This window comes from Salvelinus sp. IW2-2015, linkage group LG4q.1:29 (genome assembly GCF_002910315.2).
Source record: "Salvelinus sp. IW2-2015 linkage group LG4q.1:29, ASM291031v2, whole genome shotgun sequence".
In the NCBI taxonomy this organism is placed as follows: domain Eukaryota; kingdom Metazoa; phylum Chordata; class Actinopteri; order Salmoniformes; family Salmonidae; genus Salvelinus; species Salvelinus sp. IW2-2015.
Genome location: NC_036842.1, coordinates 19,137,146 through 19,154,162, shown reverse-complemented (window position 1 = coordinate 19,154,162; position 17,017 = coordinate 19,137,146). Strand labels below are relative to the sequence as shown.

At 39.8% G+C, this 17,017-nt stretch overlaps 1 protein-coding gene across 4 annotated transcripts in view; it reads left to right on the top strand.

Moving 5' to 3' along the window:
* Positions 1-3,255: 3,255 nt before the first annotated feature.
* Positions 3,256-17,017, top strand: part of LOC111961594 (zinc finger protein 618) — a 35,078-nt gene continuing 21,316 nt past the window's right edge. For all 4 annotated transcript variants that reach the window (XM_070442110.1, XM_023983990.2, XM_023983989.3 and 1 more), the window contains exons 1-5: positions 3,256-3,600; positions 7,652-7,742; positions 13,660-13,937; positions 14,601-14,678; positions 15,552-15,596. In XM_070442110.1, the coding sequence (XP_070298211.1) occupies positions 13,691-13,937; positions 14,601-14,678; positions 15,552-15,596 (370 nt within the window). In that variant the 5' untranslated portion in view covers positions 3,256-3,600; positions 7,652-7,742; positions 13,660-13,690. The remainder of the gene's footprint in view (positions 3,601-7,651; positions 7,743-13,659; positions 13,938-14,600; positions 14,679-15,551; positions 15,597-17,017) is intronic.

Sequence of the window (17,017 nt, the reverse complement as noted above, 5' to 3'; positions counted from 1 at the left end):
CTTATATATTTTTTTTAACCTTTATTTAACCAGGTAGGCCAGTTGAGAACAAGTTCTCATTTACTACTGCGACCTGGGCAAGATAAAGTAAAGCAGTGCGACAAAAACAACACAGAGTTACACATAAACAAACGTACAGTTAATAACGGAATAGATTTTTTTTTATGGAAACATAGCTAGTGTTAGGGAGGAGATGGGGCTGCTGCGGTGACACTATTACCGCCACACCGGCGGTCACTAGATAAAAAAAAAAAATGGAAACATAGCTATAGGCTATGCAATTGCGCAAGAAAAGAGAGTGATGACCTCTACTAAAAATAGGAGCCTCCCATCAGCTTTCTATAGGCTAGGCCTACTAGGGGGGGCGATCCCATAGAGTTATAAAATGCTAAAATTAAGCTAATTAATGTAAATGCTGATTTGTTTGTCCTATAATTGTAAAGAATGGTTCTTCATATTTCCAGGTCAAAGATGGTGACAGGCAATCAGAAGTAAGTTTGAGAGCTCAATATACGTTTTTTGGATGATGCCAACCTGTTGATTGACCGGGTGGAATTGAAATGTTGGTATGTTCCATAGAAAATTATAGAGGCCTCTAGTGGCCAAAAGGCTGTATTAGCATGGGCAGTGCAATTGAGGGCTTCCACCATTTTAACTCAGTCAACTGGGTGGGACTTCCTACTTCATTGGCTGATCCCTCCTGGTGACCCTGTTGGAGTCTTGTCAAACCGGGTGGGAGGGATCAGCCAATCATTTAAAATGCTGTCACAGATGCTATAATGGCACAGATACAAAGATGAGTCCTCTAGCTCTATGGTATGTTCCATTCTGAAATGCATTATTGGTAAAAGGTCTTCAAATAATTCGAACCCCTCATTTATCTGGGGTGTAACTATTACTCCAGACTAGTGTTTCTATTGAACAGGTTCAGCAAACAGGGAGGGACCTTTTATCAACAGTTTGGAGTAATGATTACACCCCTATAGTGGCCAGACAGGGAAGGTTGGGTTGTTCCTGCTGCTGCAATTATTAAGGCAATGGTTGCGTTCCCCTGCTCAGATGTTGCATGCATCAACCAATGGTTGCATGCCACTTCATCGTCTGTGTCATCAACTGACTGATCGATACGATGTGGTTAGCTGCTACCTAAAATACCTTCCAGGCGTTGTAAGATGTAGCAGGCATCAGCAACGCCTGTGCAGAGGAACGCTCCACTTGGCATTACTGAGGCCTTGCTAAGTTAGTTCAGCGCTTGGATATGAAGCGAAATCAGTGCCAACATAAATTGAATTTAGTCATTTTGAATTTGTTATGCGCAAATTGAATCATTAAGTTAATACATTTAACTTGTATTTCATGATTTGAAACTTAACTGAATGAATATTGCATTCAGTTTTAACAAGTAATTTCAAGTTAATTGAATATTCAAATTAAATTAAATGTATTTACTCAGTTTCAATATGGTCGATATTACATTAATTCCAGGGTTTGAATGCAATATGCCCAGGGTGTTGCCTATGGTTTTGAATCTGAATTTAGAGAAGTGAATTTGAAAACTGAATCTGAAAGCATGCATATTGAAAATTATGGAATTCAAATACAATTTCTGTTGACACTGAAATCACTCCATACTCTGACTTATTGAATTCAATTAGTGTTGATTTATAGATTTATTGGTTTCAGTTTATTTGTCATATTTATTGTAAATATTGTACTGTAAGTACTGTTGGCGCAGGCATAGAACTTTTAGGCCCAACGCTTTTAGGCCTATTTTATTCTTCACTGTGCAAATAAAAGCCCCCAGAGGTAGAGGAAAAAGTGAGGGATAGGGAGAGAGGGAATGGGAAGAGACGGAAACAGATAAGAGGATCAGTTGATCACACAATGGTGAAATCAAGTTTTTAACAATGCTGTGGTATAAAACAATGTGCATTAGTAATAATAACAATAATAGGCCTAGATAGTGCCATAATAGGCTATACGTTTTTTGTGTGTCTAAAGGGTAGGCCTATTGTTAAATTGGGTCTTATTTCAGTTACTTCCTGAAGTATGCAGCGAATTCCGGCTAGGCATGACTAGGCTGGTATATTACAAAGCCCTATGAGCATGACATCCTGGCATTTAAAGCACACAATATTTTGCAGTACAGCCTAGGCCTACTATCCTTGTACATTCCTGTGTGGCTTAGTTGGTAGAGCATGGCACTTGCAACACCAGGGTTGTGGGTTTGATTCCCATGGGGGACCAGTATGAATGAAGATGTATGCACTCAGTCACTACTGTAAGTTGCTCTGGATAAGAGTGTCTGCTAAATGACTAAAATGTATAAAAAAAGTTGCATGTACTTAGCCTAGGACATTGTATGATCATTTGGACTGAAACTAATGCAACATTCATAACTAAGTGGGAAGGTGGAAATTACCAGTTGGATGCATTCACAAGCTTTAAACTTGTTGAGTAAGGCTGATTGGCTTTGGACAAGCTGTCATTCATCAACTAAAAGAACATGCTTGTAAAAAAAAAATGGTGTTCAAAAACAATTTTGAAATGTTGTGTTTTATAAATAATATTGTGTTGCTTTTAACTGCCCGAAAATGCTGTTTTCAAGGTAATTTCCTTAGTAGGTGATGTCAGCATGTGAGAGAAGTCGGAGCTCAGGGATGTAATTACCAGTTGGGGCGTTCGAGTGGATTTTTCAGTCATATGTTACAAATACCACCTTCCCACTTGATTATGAATGCAGGGTCAGCATACTCTTTGAATTGGAAATCTTCTAAAGTGTTGGCCAACCAAGAAGTCAGCAATTCTCATCTAGTTTCATTAGCCTAGCAAGCTAATAGTGGTTTTTTTCAACAGCAGTCTGAAAAAATACATCACTACACAGATACATACACACACGTGTGTATGTATGTTTGAATTATATATATATATATTTATTTCAGACATAGCAAACTTTATTGAATAAAAAAATGGCGTGAGTGACAAAATATACAACATAATATCCTCATCTGTTTTATGGATTTATAGACTACCATTTGGAAATACATGGACAAAGGGTGCAGTTCACAGAGTATTTAGAATGTTCAACATCATTTGTAATCATGTGTGTCATGAAGCTGTTACTTGTTTCAACTCCAATACAACTTTCACATTATTAGATGCAGAAATGTTATTCTGCATGTGATTTCTAGTCTCTAATTCCCTGCGCAACTTTACGGTCGTTCGACCTTTTTTCGCTCTGCCCAGAATCATTTTGATATAACTAGCAGGCGTAGCAATTTCGGAATCTGTCCTTGTATGATGGCGGACGACGAAAATTTCCACTGGAGAAACCGCAACGCATAGCCTACCCTGAATACTGCAAAAGCTGAGCCTGGGCGGACTAGCCTGCACCTTCGTCAACACAATCATACACTCGGGTTCATGCCGGAAGATGTCAAGGTTGCAATATCGAAAATAAAGCAGTTTTAGTTTAGATAATTTGAGAATTAATAACTAATTTTTTATTTCAAAGCGCTAGTTGTGCAGTCACCTTTGGTGTCCGAGGAGGATTTTGGAGCTCGAGCTATCCTACTCGCATGTGCTGCATCATTTTGGGAGGTAACGTCAAACCATTCTTAATCGTTTTTTCTGATTTAGAAATCCAAAATTTGTCAATTTTATACAGGCCGCGGTTGCTGATAGTTTTCTCGACTCTCTTCATAATTAGTGAGGGTGTGTGTTTTCACCATTGGTTTTCACGCTAATGCATGTTTGGTGAGCTTTATTAACAGCAAGGGTGCTGGCTTTAGTTTCTGTCGCAAATAATCTGTTGATTTTAGACAGCGATTTCGAAGAAAGTTTTCGAGTAAACTCAGTTGTCTACACTGGCTAATTAACCCAGTGATACTTTGTAAAACGTAGCTTTAAAAGCGCGTGGGAAATGAGCAGTGGTGGTTAAATGAAGGACGAAGAACAATCTGAAAACACAACCTTGCAGCCATGTTTTGGGAATTTTGCTTCAAATTTCTCTCACATTCTACAATCGCATCATTTGAGTCGTCAGTGTTTGTTTTAAAGCAAAGGTAGGCTATTTGGTTCCGTTTCAATCGGTCGATATGAAGAATTTTCCCATTTCGAATATAATTTCTACTTCTGTTTTCAAAATGGTTGTAGGATTTAAATTCATTTCATTTTGAAATTGGCGCCACCTGTTGGCGGTTATTTTGTGAAATTAAGAAATTCCAATTAATTTGACTTGTTTAAGCATTTTATTCGAACCTTTTAGTTTGTGACTTTTTTTTTGTCGAACGTGTTTTTAAATGTAAGTAGGCTACATTGGTAGCCAATGATAATGTCCCATGACTGTTAGTTATGGAGCCTTTAGAGGATAATTAGTAGATTGCACGAGCAGCTCTGTTTTGAGTGCATGAAAAACGATTAAATTGATACCAGTTGCAAAATTACCTCCGTTTAGAAACAGATTAGTAATATCATTATGCGCTTTTTGATGTTGAATATGAGCAACGATAGGAGTAGGCTACAGTTTGAATCAGGGTGTGTCAACTCTTTTTAATGTCTTATCTCAGTTTGTTTAATAGTAACAATATGTTCTTAATTCAAATACTCTAATTAGCAGGCTCCTACTTAAAATAATCAATTATATATTCATTATATTACAGTGAAACTGTTTTACCCAATCATAACCCAAGATCTAGGCTGTATTAATCCATTGTTGATGTTTTTGTCATTTGACAACATGTAGGCTATAGCTTCAAAATCAGTTTAGAACTAATCCTTGTTTCCACAGCTTAGATGCATTTGAGGGGTTACATTTACCCAGTCCCACACAGCTTTACCAAACAGTGGCAGGCAGGGCCTGGCTGTTGAAATGGTAGATTTAAGCAAAAAGGCCCAAGGAGGTGTGGTATATGGCCAATATTCCACAGCTAAGGGCTGTTCTTACGCACAAAGCAATTCGGAGTGCCTGGACACAGCCCTTAGCCGTGGTATATTGGCCACATATCCCAACCTCCGAGGTGCCTAATTGCTATTATAAACTGGTTACCAACATAATTAGAGCAGTAAAAATAATTGTTTTGTCATACTGTGGTATACGGTCTGATATACCATGGCTGTCAGCCAATCAGCATTCAGGGCTCGAACCACCCAGTTTATAATATGGCTTTGATACTACTAACATCCTCTCTGATGTTGCTGGTAACTGTGAAGAGGTGTTTAGTAGGCTACCAAATAAAGTAACAATCAGACTAATCTGTCGGCTTGTTGTGCATTTCCATAATGTTAAAGAAATGATGATGGTGTATGACATATCTAAGCCCTTAGATGTACATTAGAAGAGAGGGTAAAGAGATGGAGAACACCACTGTACATTCAAGTAAGAGATTCTGCATGTCACCCATTCTAAGATTCTTCTATAAGAATTCCCTTTGCAATAAACAATAGAAATGCAGTGTTTGAAAGGTCAAGGTTGGTCATCTTCAATTCGTTTTTTTGTGTATTTTGAGAAATGATAGAGTGAATTCATGGCCTGCTCAAATGGTGAAACATGGTAAACAAGGAATGCACCAGACTTGTTATGCGTCTAAACTTAGGGGGGAAGAAAACCCTGACCAAACAAAAGGGAAGAGTACACGAAAGAGGACAAATGCAGAGGAGGACAGAGGTGACACATTTTAAGAAAAGGAAAAACAATCAATACCAATCTCTGCTTTTTACAATCTTGTAGACGCGAAACAATTTTCTGTCTTGCATGGTTTGTCATTGTAAGTAGATCTGGCCGAGCCATTTTACTTTGTTAATTTTGAAGCTGACCTTCAGAACTGTAGTATGAATTTGAAGTGTTGGTGGAATTTATTTGGTGTGTATGCTAAATTGGAACCCTGACCTTTTCCCTCCACATTCAGTGTAATCAAATGCAGGCTATGAATTACATTAGGAAATTCCATGTTTTTAATAGAAGAGCATGAATGTATGAATGGCAGAATGTTGTTGTTTATTATTATTTATTATTAAATGTCAGAGCAGCCAAGTAATAAAATGCATTTAGGATTTGTTTTGGAGGAAGGTTGCATTGAAGTGAAAGGCGCATATAGTACCAGTCTCAGAAGTTTGGACACACCTACTCATTCAAGGGTTTTTCTTAATTTTTACTATTTTCTACATTGCAGAATAATGGTGAAGACCTCAAAACTATGAAATAACACATGGAATCATGTAGTAACCAAAAAGGTGTTAAACAAATCAAATATATTTGAGATTCTTCAAAGTAGCCACCCTTTACCTTATCCTCTGCAGCAGAGGTAACTCTGGGGCTGCGGTCCAATCACTTAAGACACACCCTTGTCCACTTACCCTCACCTTATGCCCTTGGGGAATCCCTGTCGCAATCTTGGAGGGTGGTCCAAATGATTAGCCAAGCAATGGAAATTTGCAGTGTATGCCCTTCAGCCCTCGTTTTTAGTCGGCTTTGCGAGTGTACAATTATGTTCACTCCGGGGCCTGAAACTCCCCATAATTCAGTTTGTGACGATTGTATATCCGCTAAGAAAAGTCAGCGAAAACTTAAACAACATCAATGGAGAAGTCAACATACACGTGTAAGTAAAAAATTTGAATAAGTTAAATTGTGCTACTAATGCACATCACGGCACAATCACGTCTCGTAAATATGTTTTTGTTTGGTCTTTTGGAAATTGTAGAAATAAAACATTTTCCTTCAGAAGTTCCAGCTAGGCAGGCTAATGTTAGTTAGCAAATTCATTTGCTAGCTATCATACAGTAGGTGTATATTTACTATAAGTAGACATGCATTCATAATTGACTGTAGTGCATATAAAGCACCCACAAGCTACCGGTACCTGAAAAAACAATCATCGCGGGATGGACGAGTGACGAATTACCGGCAAAGGGTGGTCCATTTAAAAAGAAATAATTCCTTCCTTCCCTCTTCCCTTGCCCTACAAGTGTATACTCGTCAGACGTCATGATACGTCAATAGAAGTGTCCCCTTAATTTGAGGGGATAGGGTGTGTCTTAAGTGTTTTGACCGCAACCTGGGTCTTCTTTTCCTGTGGCGGTCCTCATGAGAGCCAGTTTCATCATGGCGCTTGATGGTTTTTGCGACTGCACTTTTTTTTTTTTTTCGGTTTGCCTGACCATGTCTTAAAGTAATGATGGACTGTCGTTTCTCTTTGCTTATTTGAGCTGTTCTTGCCATAATATGGACTTGGTATTTTACCAAATAGGGCTATCTTCTGTATACCCCCCTACCTTGTCACAACACAACTGATTGGCTCAAATGCATTAAGAAGGAAAGAAATTCCACAAACTAACATTTTAACAAGGCACACCTGTTCATTGAAATGCATTCCAGGTGACTACCTCATGAAGCCGGTTGAGAGAATGCCAAGTGTGTGCAAAGCTGTCAAGGCAGAGGGTGGCTACTTTTGAAGAATATAAAATATATTTTGATTTAACACTTTTTTGGGGGGGTTACTACATGATTCCATATGTTTCGTAGTTTTGATATCTTCACTATTTTACAATGTAGAAGATAGTAAAAAATAAAGAAACCCTGGTGTTCTAACTTTTGTGTGTGAATTCATAGTAGTTTGAAACTTTCTCAGACCTAAACACTCTACCCACCCAGGTCACACTGGCTTGCGGGACTCTGCAAGACGGGAGACCGAAGACTAAGCAGGACAGGGCTGTTTGCACCTTCAGGCACTGATCACCAAGAGGTAAGATGTCCTGGTCTGCTTGTGAACCCAAAAATATCTGCCACCCCAATTAAAACAAAACTCAATAGGTCTGGAAAGAAAGATGGACAACGAGATAGTAAACCATCTTGTCAGTTCATAATAATCCTAGACCATATATCACTAGCCAGGACTTGGTGTCATTTATTTCTATTGTCTAGTGTGCAGTCACAAACATTATGTAGGCATACCTGTCGTTCAGTAGACCTTGTTGGAATGCAGATAGATGTAATCCTTCTGATGTTCTTGCTGAGAGCTGCAAAAGTTAAGCAATTGTAGTTGATAGTGTTTATTTTTGGGGCTTCCGTCCAAATCTGCTAAATGTATCAACATTTACCTTCCTTATATAAGCATCGTTGTCCTGATAAATCTCTGAAAATGATACCACTCAAATTAGGGCCAGCAGGATGGTATTTCAGGTTTGGACGGCTACATGAAGAGCTTTTGGCATTTGGGGGAATATGTACATTCTGTGTGTATTTCCTTCCCCTTCTCTACTTAAAATGGACCTTATTGGTTTCATGAATAATGCACAGGGACGTTCAATTGCTGCAGCAAAGATGATTTAAGGGCCGTCTTTGTGGTTATATGGACATAGGGTGTTTTTGTCAGTTTTCTAAGTGTTTCAGAGCTCAGTTTGCCTTTTCAAAAAATATACATTTTTACAAAGGAAAATCTAATTTCTGTGAAAAGGGGGGGGATTCTCTTGCTCTAATGAATCCATAAATCACAAAGGAGCAGGTTTACCAGACCTGCCCAGACTGCACTGCAATTTAGATTTTCACTAAAATAAAAAAAATCTGCCAGTGTGCAAGGGCTTAGCGGCAGACCGGATGCTGCCCTGAATTTCACATTTTAGGGCTGCTCTTTCAGGATACATTTTTTGTATAATTCAAGGCCACTTTTCAATATCTAGTTATTAAATTTTAATTCACAGCATTAACATATAAATTGAAAAGGTTTTATGGGGTTTTGGACTGCATGCGGATGTAATTTCAAGAGTTGACACAGTTCTGTTTCTATACCATTCCGTCTAATAGAAGGAAATGTAGAAAAGGGGGGGAATATTCTCCCATTTCTCTGCATTATTGCTTTTTTGAAATCGTTGGTTGGAAGCAATTTTGAGAGACATTACACAGAGGAGGCTAGGAAAATGTGCTTCTGATTTTAAGGAGAGGGGGGAAAGCAGTCAGGCTGAAATAGGATTTGTTCATCCCTGTGGCAGATAATATTCTACTCTGATACTCCCCTCTGCATAGCAGGAATATAGCAAACCAATGTATTGATCTAATTTACATAAGTATTCACACCCCTTTGCTATGAAACTCCAAATTGAGGTCCGGTGCATCCAATTTCCCTTCATCATCCTTTTAGATGTCTCTGCACTCTTGATTGGAGTCTACCTGTGGCCAATTAAATTGTTTGGACATGATTTAGAAAGGACACACCTGTTTATATAAGTTCCAAAGTTGACAGTGCATGTCAGAGCAAAAACTGTACCATGAAGTCCAAGGAACTGCCCATAGATCTGAGAATTGTGATGAGGCATATATCTGGGTAAGGGTATAAAACAATTTCTAGAGTGTTGAAAGTTTCCAAGAGCACAGTTGTCTCAGTCAGTGGGAAATGGAAAAAATTATGGAACTACTCAGACTCTGCCTAGAGCTGGCCATTTGACTAAACTGGGCAAGAAGGACCTTGGTCAGGGAGGTGACCAAGAACCCAATGACCAATGACAGAATTGGAGTTCCTTGGCTGAGATGGGAGAACCTGCCAGGAGGACCACAGTCTCTACAGCACCTAACCAATCTGGGCTGTACAGGCGAGACGGAAGCCACTCCTGAGAAAAAGGCACATGAGAGCACGTCTGGAGTTTGCAAAAAGGCATGTGAAAGACTTTGAGATCATAAGGCATAAGATTCTGTGGTCTGATGAGACAAACATGTCAATGGCCTGAATGCAAAGTGCTATGTCTGGAGAACCAGGCACTGCTCATCACCCGCCTAACACCATCCTTACTGTGAAGCATGGTGCTGGCAGCATCATGCTATGGGAATACTTTTCAGCGGCAGGGACTGGGAGTCTGGTAAGACTAGAGGGAACAATGAATGGACCAAATACAGGCAAATCCTTGCCGAGAACTTGCTTCAGAGTGCAAACGACCTTAAACCCCCCCCCCCCCCAGTCTATGCTCCAACAGGACAATGACCCTAAGTATACAGCCAAAGCAACGCTGGAATGGCTTTAGAACAAGAATGCGAAAGTCCTTGAGTGGCCCAGCCAAAGCCCAGACTTGAATCCCATTAGAAAATCTGTGCAAAGACTTGAAGATTGCTGTTCACCGCCGCTCCCCATTTAACTTCACAGAGCTTGGGAAAATCCCCAAATCCAGATGTGCAAAGCTTAAACAGACATACCCAAGACGACTCAAAGCTATAGATCACCACCAAAGGTGCTTTACAAAGTATTGACTTGGGGGTGTGAATAGTTCTGTTTCATTTTCAATAAATGTGCACAAATTTCTTAACATGTTTTCAAATTTGTCATTATGGGGCATTGTGTGTAGATGGGTAAGAAAAAACATCTATCTAATCCATTTTGAATTCAGGCCTCAACAACAAAATATGGAATAAGTTAAGGGGTATGAATACTTTCTGAAGGCACTAATTTGTTCTGGTATTAGCCCATGTACTTTCCACATATTGCCTAGTATTTTTAAAGTATCTTGACAAATCAGTACTGTTTAAAGAAATATTAATTCATTTATTTCCCCTCCAATGTTGACCTTTCCGACATCGCTAGCATTGAGACTGATTCGCTTAGGGCTGTAGTTCAGCACAATATGTTTAATATCCATGCAATGACATTAACTGAACCTCTGCCCTCAATCTTAAGGAAAGCAGTCTATTCAAATGGTTTCGTTTCAAGCTAAACTATTTTCATAACATGCAGTCTCACATACACACAGTGCCTATTGCCCCCCAAAAACCTTCAGCTTGTATTAATGCTGCTTTTATCCAAGGAATTTCAGTTTGTAATAAAATGTTCATATGACTATTGTATTAGCGCTGGGAATTGCCAGGGGCCTCAAATGTTTATTTCTTTTGTCAATACATTTTCAGAAGGATCTGGAAATTTTTCCTATCAGCCATGAAATAGGAACATTTTAACCATGACATTCATTTTAACGTTTTATTACATAGGAATATCATTGGCGTTTTGTGTCAAAACAAGGTTGAAAAACATTGATGGGGATTTTTTTTATAGATACAACAGAAATAATTTATGATCACTGAAAGATGGTGGTTTCACATTTTCAATTCAATAAAAGACACAGCAAGCCATTTTGTTTGCAGGGTATCCATTCTATATACATGAAAGTTATACTCAATGGAAACGTTCTATGGGTGCCAAAACAATTCATCGAAATTCTGAGATTCCTGACAGAATTTGACCTAGTTAGAAGCCCAAAGCAAGCATTTGTTCAATAATTTGAATAGGTAAATTCTTTAGTTTTCATTTGATTTCCTTTTTTCTCTCAGGGTGAATTCTCCATTTTAGCAAAACCTTATGCAATGGGCTGTACAAAGGCATGAGAAATGTGCTCAATACCTGACCTTTTGGCCATTGATTTTTCATCCATTTCAACCAAATTGGGGGGGGGGATCAATACTGCCTTGCCTTCCCTTCCCAGAATTCATTTGTCAATGTCCATGAATGCTATTTCCAGGCTGTGTTCAGTGTTGTGCTTACCGACACCATGTTGGAGTTAGCTTCAATTCTGTTTCACAGCAGTAGATTATTTGGACACATTCTGTGGTATGTTTTTGTTCCTGATATTGAATCTTGGAAAGGATATTGTCAAATTCCATGATGTGAATAGCAAGAGGTCTAAATCCACCATTTTGAATGAAGAGGAAAAAATGTCATGTGACTATCATGCCTCTGTAGTTATGTGATGGAATTATTTAAACGGTGATGAAATGGAATAACCAAATTAGGCCTACATGATGCCTATAAATTAGGTTATTTCTCATTTATATATGCAGGTGAAAATAACTATCATTGTATGGCTTATGAGAGAAATTCCCTGAAACGGCACAATGTTTTCTAAAATGTGGTTTGTTTGCTTTCCACCATGAGATTTCACAAGCTTGATTAGATTTATTACATGGTGGTTTCAGCACAGAAGCAAACACAAATAGACTGGGCTAACTCACAATTGCATAGCAGCCGACCAAGCAGCACAGCATTAATGCCTACGTGTGCTAAAAGGAATTTTGTCGAGAAATTAATCACATTCTGCCATTAGGGTATGAAATCCAATCATGTCCAGCTCTGAGAGGGATTTCACTTTTCTGCTTTTTCCTCTCAGCTGATATTCCCCTCCATGTAGCTTCCTGCCCCCCACCTGTTCCTGATGGGGCTGTTTTGTTAAAAAAAACCTCTTGTCATAATTTCCAACACAACATGGCGCATGGCCGTGACATGGCTGCTGCTGAAATGAACACTCAGCCGTTCCCTTCGCTTCCCAAATGAGCTTTTATGGCCTCCAATCTGCCCAGGCTTGTTGAATTGGCCTCTTTTGAGGGAGATTAGAATTTTCAATATTTACATTGTCGGCTAGCTATATTTCTTTGCATGCATCATTTTATCAAGTAGGCTAATAGATGTCTGAGGTGGTTAGTCGTTTTGCATTTATTCTAATGCTATATGAGGTTAGTATAGCATCAGCCCCTTAAACTGTTGCACCTATGATGATATGAAAAACATGGAGGTTCTGCCATTGTTCATTTCTCTACCAGATTAGGAACGTTTTCTCTACCACGACAAACCAATGTAGGCTAGATAGCAGAAATGGGGCATGAAACAATGGAGCAGGTGGTAACACCTTTTTTTTTTTTAATTAATATTTAACAAAGTTGGAGTAACTGGGAATTGTTTAATGTTTTAATGACTAGCCTACTTGCAATGAGCTTCTTCCCTCCTATCACACATCATTCTATTGAACCAATACCCTTTCACGATATTGCCAGCTTTCTAAGTAACTCCTGACTAACTCATTGCCATCCAGAAATAGTTCCTCCACAGCTTAGGAATCTAAAAGTTCTGCACTATTCATATTTAGGGTGACAAACAGAAACATAGCAATCCTGTATTTCTGGGGACAACAACTGTCCATGTAACTATGATCTGTTTTAATCATTAGTGACAATGTCAATCAGTTATCCCTTCCAAGAAAAGGTGTTGCCCATGAAAGGTAATTTCTCTTTACAACAAAAATCTGTCATCCTGGTTATAACTCTGTTTTGCTTGGTTGCATTTTACTTTATTTGAGCCCCCTCATTATAGTCCTAGTGTACAATGGTACTTACTGTAGAAGGCTAGGTAATTTGGATTTTTCTGGAATTAGAACACCTGGGTGCTGTGGATTTATTGTCATCAAAGGTCACCCATACAAAATAAGCACTGCACTGTAGGGCAAATAATGGGTAATAATGCATATCTCCCATCTATTCCCCTCCTATTTTGGACAAACTCCATTTGTCACGAGTAGAGAAATGGTATTGAAATATTGTTTGTTTTTTACATTTATTCAACTAGGCAATGTCCTAAATAATGTCCTTATGGAGACAATTTATAGACCCATTAAATTTCACTTTCTCTCATTGGTATGCCGGACTACCTCTAACTTTTTGATGTACCTTGGTCAGGCATATGGCAGTCTGAGTGTCAAGTGCCTTTTGCTTTCTTGATGTTATCCCTTGCTGTATTTGAACTGCACCCGTTTCAAAGGAAGGCTGCTGTTTCTTGAGAGTTGTATTAGTAATTCTGACTTGTTTTGTTTCTTCCTCCATCTCCTACCTTTTGCCTGGCTGTCTGTTGCACTCACTCACAGTCCCAGGAGCACTGGCCCTGAGCAGTCAGTCATGAGTGCTCAGGAGGTGCCCACCAATCCTGGACAGGAGCAGGTTGACGCAGGGGGTGGAGTCCCAGATGGCCCCTCTACCACCACCTCCGCCACCCTTGCTGTCCCGGTCACGATAAAGAAGGAGCCTGACATGCAGGGAGCCAGTAACGGGAAAGCTGTGCCAGCCGAGATCTGTGTGGTCCTCGGAGGAGGAGGAACAGCAGCAGCAGGAGGAGGAGGAAGGTCGCGCAATGACCAGACCCAGGGTACGACCCCCCCCCCCAACACGTAACCTCCCACTCCACACGCAATGGGCATGTTCATTTTGCATCGCCATCTGTGCTCCAGGTTGTTGGGGTTTGCACATTTTAGACCATGATGGAAAAACGGGTGATGCAAATCGAACATATCCACTCTCTCCATCATGCACCTGTCGCTTTAACTTCTCCCTCTGTATCTGTCTTATTCCAAACCTGTGCACCTGCACCTGGCCATGCAAATGTCCTCATCTCAGCTGCTTCCTTTTTACCTAGTCCCAACATCTGGGTTCGTTACACAAAACTGTTTTGCACCTGTGAGCAGCTACCTCACCCTTTTCACAGCCTGCCCTCATTCACACTGGCCTCCTGACATTGAACAATAACTATCTCAGCTGGTATTTACTGCGAAATTACATGCTAGGAAACCGGTACATTTCTGTACCTATTTAGAAGAAAAGGTCATCATTAGGATATTATGTCGTAACTGTCTGACCATGTAATGTATTGATAAATACATGTGAATCAGGACTGGTCACCTATTTTACAGTCTTAAATGATTGCACAAGGTTTGTCTTAGTTAAGTCTCATGTTACACACCAATGATATCGATGCAGTTTACTCTTGTAGCTTTTGCAGCGCTCTCTATTTTGCTTTTCCTCTCTCATACAGGCTCCTACGTTTGCGGGATTTGTGGGAAGAAATACAAGTACTACAACTGCTTTCAAACACATGTCCGTGCACACAGAGGTAAGGAAGGCCTACCCTGAAACACTAAGGCTTTGTGTGACGACATCGGAATTGTTTGATACGCTACATGATCAAAGGTATGCGGACACCTGCTCGTTGTACATCTCATTCTAAAAGCATGGGCATTAATATGGAGTTGGTCCCCCCCTTGGCTACTATAACAGCCTCCACTCTTCTGGGAAGGCTTTCCACCTGATGTTGGAACATTGCTGCAGGGACTTGCTTTCCTTCAGCCACAAGAGCATTGGTGAGGTCAGGCACTGATGTTGGGCGATTAGGCCTGGCTCGGAGTTGGCATTCCAATTCATCCCAAAGGGGTTCGATGAGGTTGAGGTCAGGGCTCTGTGCTGGGCAGTCAAGTTCTTCCACATCGATCTCAACAAACCATTTCTGTATGGCTCTTGCTTTGTGCACAGGGGCATTGTCATGCTGAAACAAGAAAGGGCCTGTGATTTTCAAAACCTCCAACGAGTTTCTAGCCAGATGGAGGGTATTTTCTTGCTCCCCACGTCACCGTGAATATCAGTGTTTGAAAATTTGTTTTAACTTTTGATGTCATTGGGTAGAACCATTTTACTTTTATATTTTGTTCTACAAAACATAAATGTGGGGATTTCACATATTTAGACACTGGTATGGTGAATTTGAGGTTGAAAAATGGTGGAGTTGCCCTCTAACTTGTCAGCTGCATTCATCTGCTAATACTTTTCAAGTAGTCACTACTTTCCTTTCTGACATCCATTATCTTTCATGTGATCAATGCCAAATGTTGTGTGTGTGAGAGATCTGAGTGAGTCAAGCTGTTAAGCGTTGGCGCCACGCCAACAGCAGATCTCTTATGCATGTGCCTGTCTATCTCCCCCCTCCCCGCAGAGTCCGACAGCATGCCAGGAGAGGGGGCACCACCAACTCCCAACAGTGAGTACACGGATGTGTATGCACACTAGGGTTGTGAACGTTTAAATGAAATTGAATAGTTAACGTTAAGAAAAAATCCCTAGCCAAAAAACCATGTCGTCCCCCCACAAAATGTTAATCACAGTGCAGTTATCAAAAAGGTACACCATCCTCACAAATGGGAAAAAATAACAAGTAGGCCTACCTAGTAGGCTTGGGCGGTATACCGAGATATTTGGAAATAGCCATGGGTATGTTTTTCTACACCGTTAAAACAATTTCTTCAAAGTTTTTCAGTACATTTTAATATTTTTAGCTAATTTAAGTTAATACCTGCAGTCAACTTGTACATACACTATGAGAAAGTAGATTGCGTTCATCTAACCCCAAAAAAAGGGTGCGTTTTTCATTTTACCTGTCACATTATGAAGCTTACTGTAGTTCCCCAAAACAGTTGAGCCAGTCACGTGTGTGTTTGTAAATAGCACAATGGGAGAAAGCAGGAGCAGGTGTGTCCAGCTGTGTAGTGTTTCTATTTTAATTTTTTTAATATCTATATTTTTTATTAATAGAGTGATCAGGGATGTGCAGCTATAGTTTTTCTTCAAAGAAAATACATTGGTGCAACACATTCGGCAAAAAATAGCCTCATTTTCATCCGATGACAATAAAGTGCAACGCTATTTGGCTGGCAGCCACACGTAAATTCTTAATGAATTAGCAAGGTCTTGTTTATCATAGAAAGAATGTAGCCAGCTACATTTCCTTAAAGTTAATCTTGCATTTTACCGGCGAAAAGTAGGCTGGTTAAACCTAGAAAAGTAGCTACACATCAGTCAGTGCTGTCTGCTGATAGAATGCGCATTCGTGAGTTTAGAAGTGCAACTGAAGCATGAATTGAGTCTGATTCCGAGTAGAAATTACAATAAGAAGCATTTTACATCTGCTTTTACAAAACGCAGCAAGATATTTCTTGGTTGGTCTTTTTTCTTTTTTTTCTTTTTGTGAAAAATGCAAAATTCTGCATTAACACCACCCCTAAGTTTAACTTGCTAGTTAATTATCTGAGTAAGTGGCTGAAATAATGTGATTGTGCATCATATTGTCTTAGCTTTCTGCTGTGTTTTAGAAGTCAAAGCCCTTTAGATGAGTTATTTGTACAGCTGCCTCTCTTGATTTCTTTTCCTCTCTGTTCTCAACCCCCTCAGTCTGCTCCTCCCCCCTCTTCTCAGAACAGGCAGGCCCATTGCCTGAGCACAGCATTCCCCAAACATTTTGGTTTTTGCCCTTGCACTACACAAGTGATTTTTAAATAATCAACTAATCAGCAAGCTTTGATTATTTGAATCAGTTGTGTAGTGCTAGGACAAAAACGGTCCCCAGGACCGAGTTCGGGAAACGCTGTCCTAGCGATTCCAGACTCCACACAGACACGGCATGTA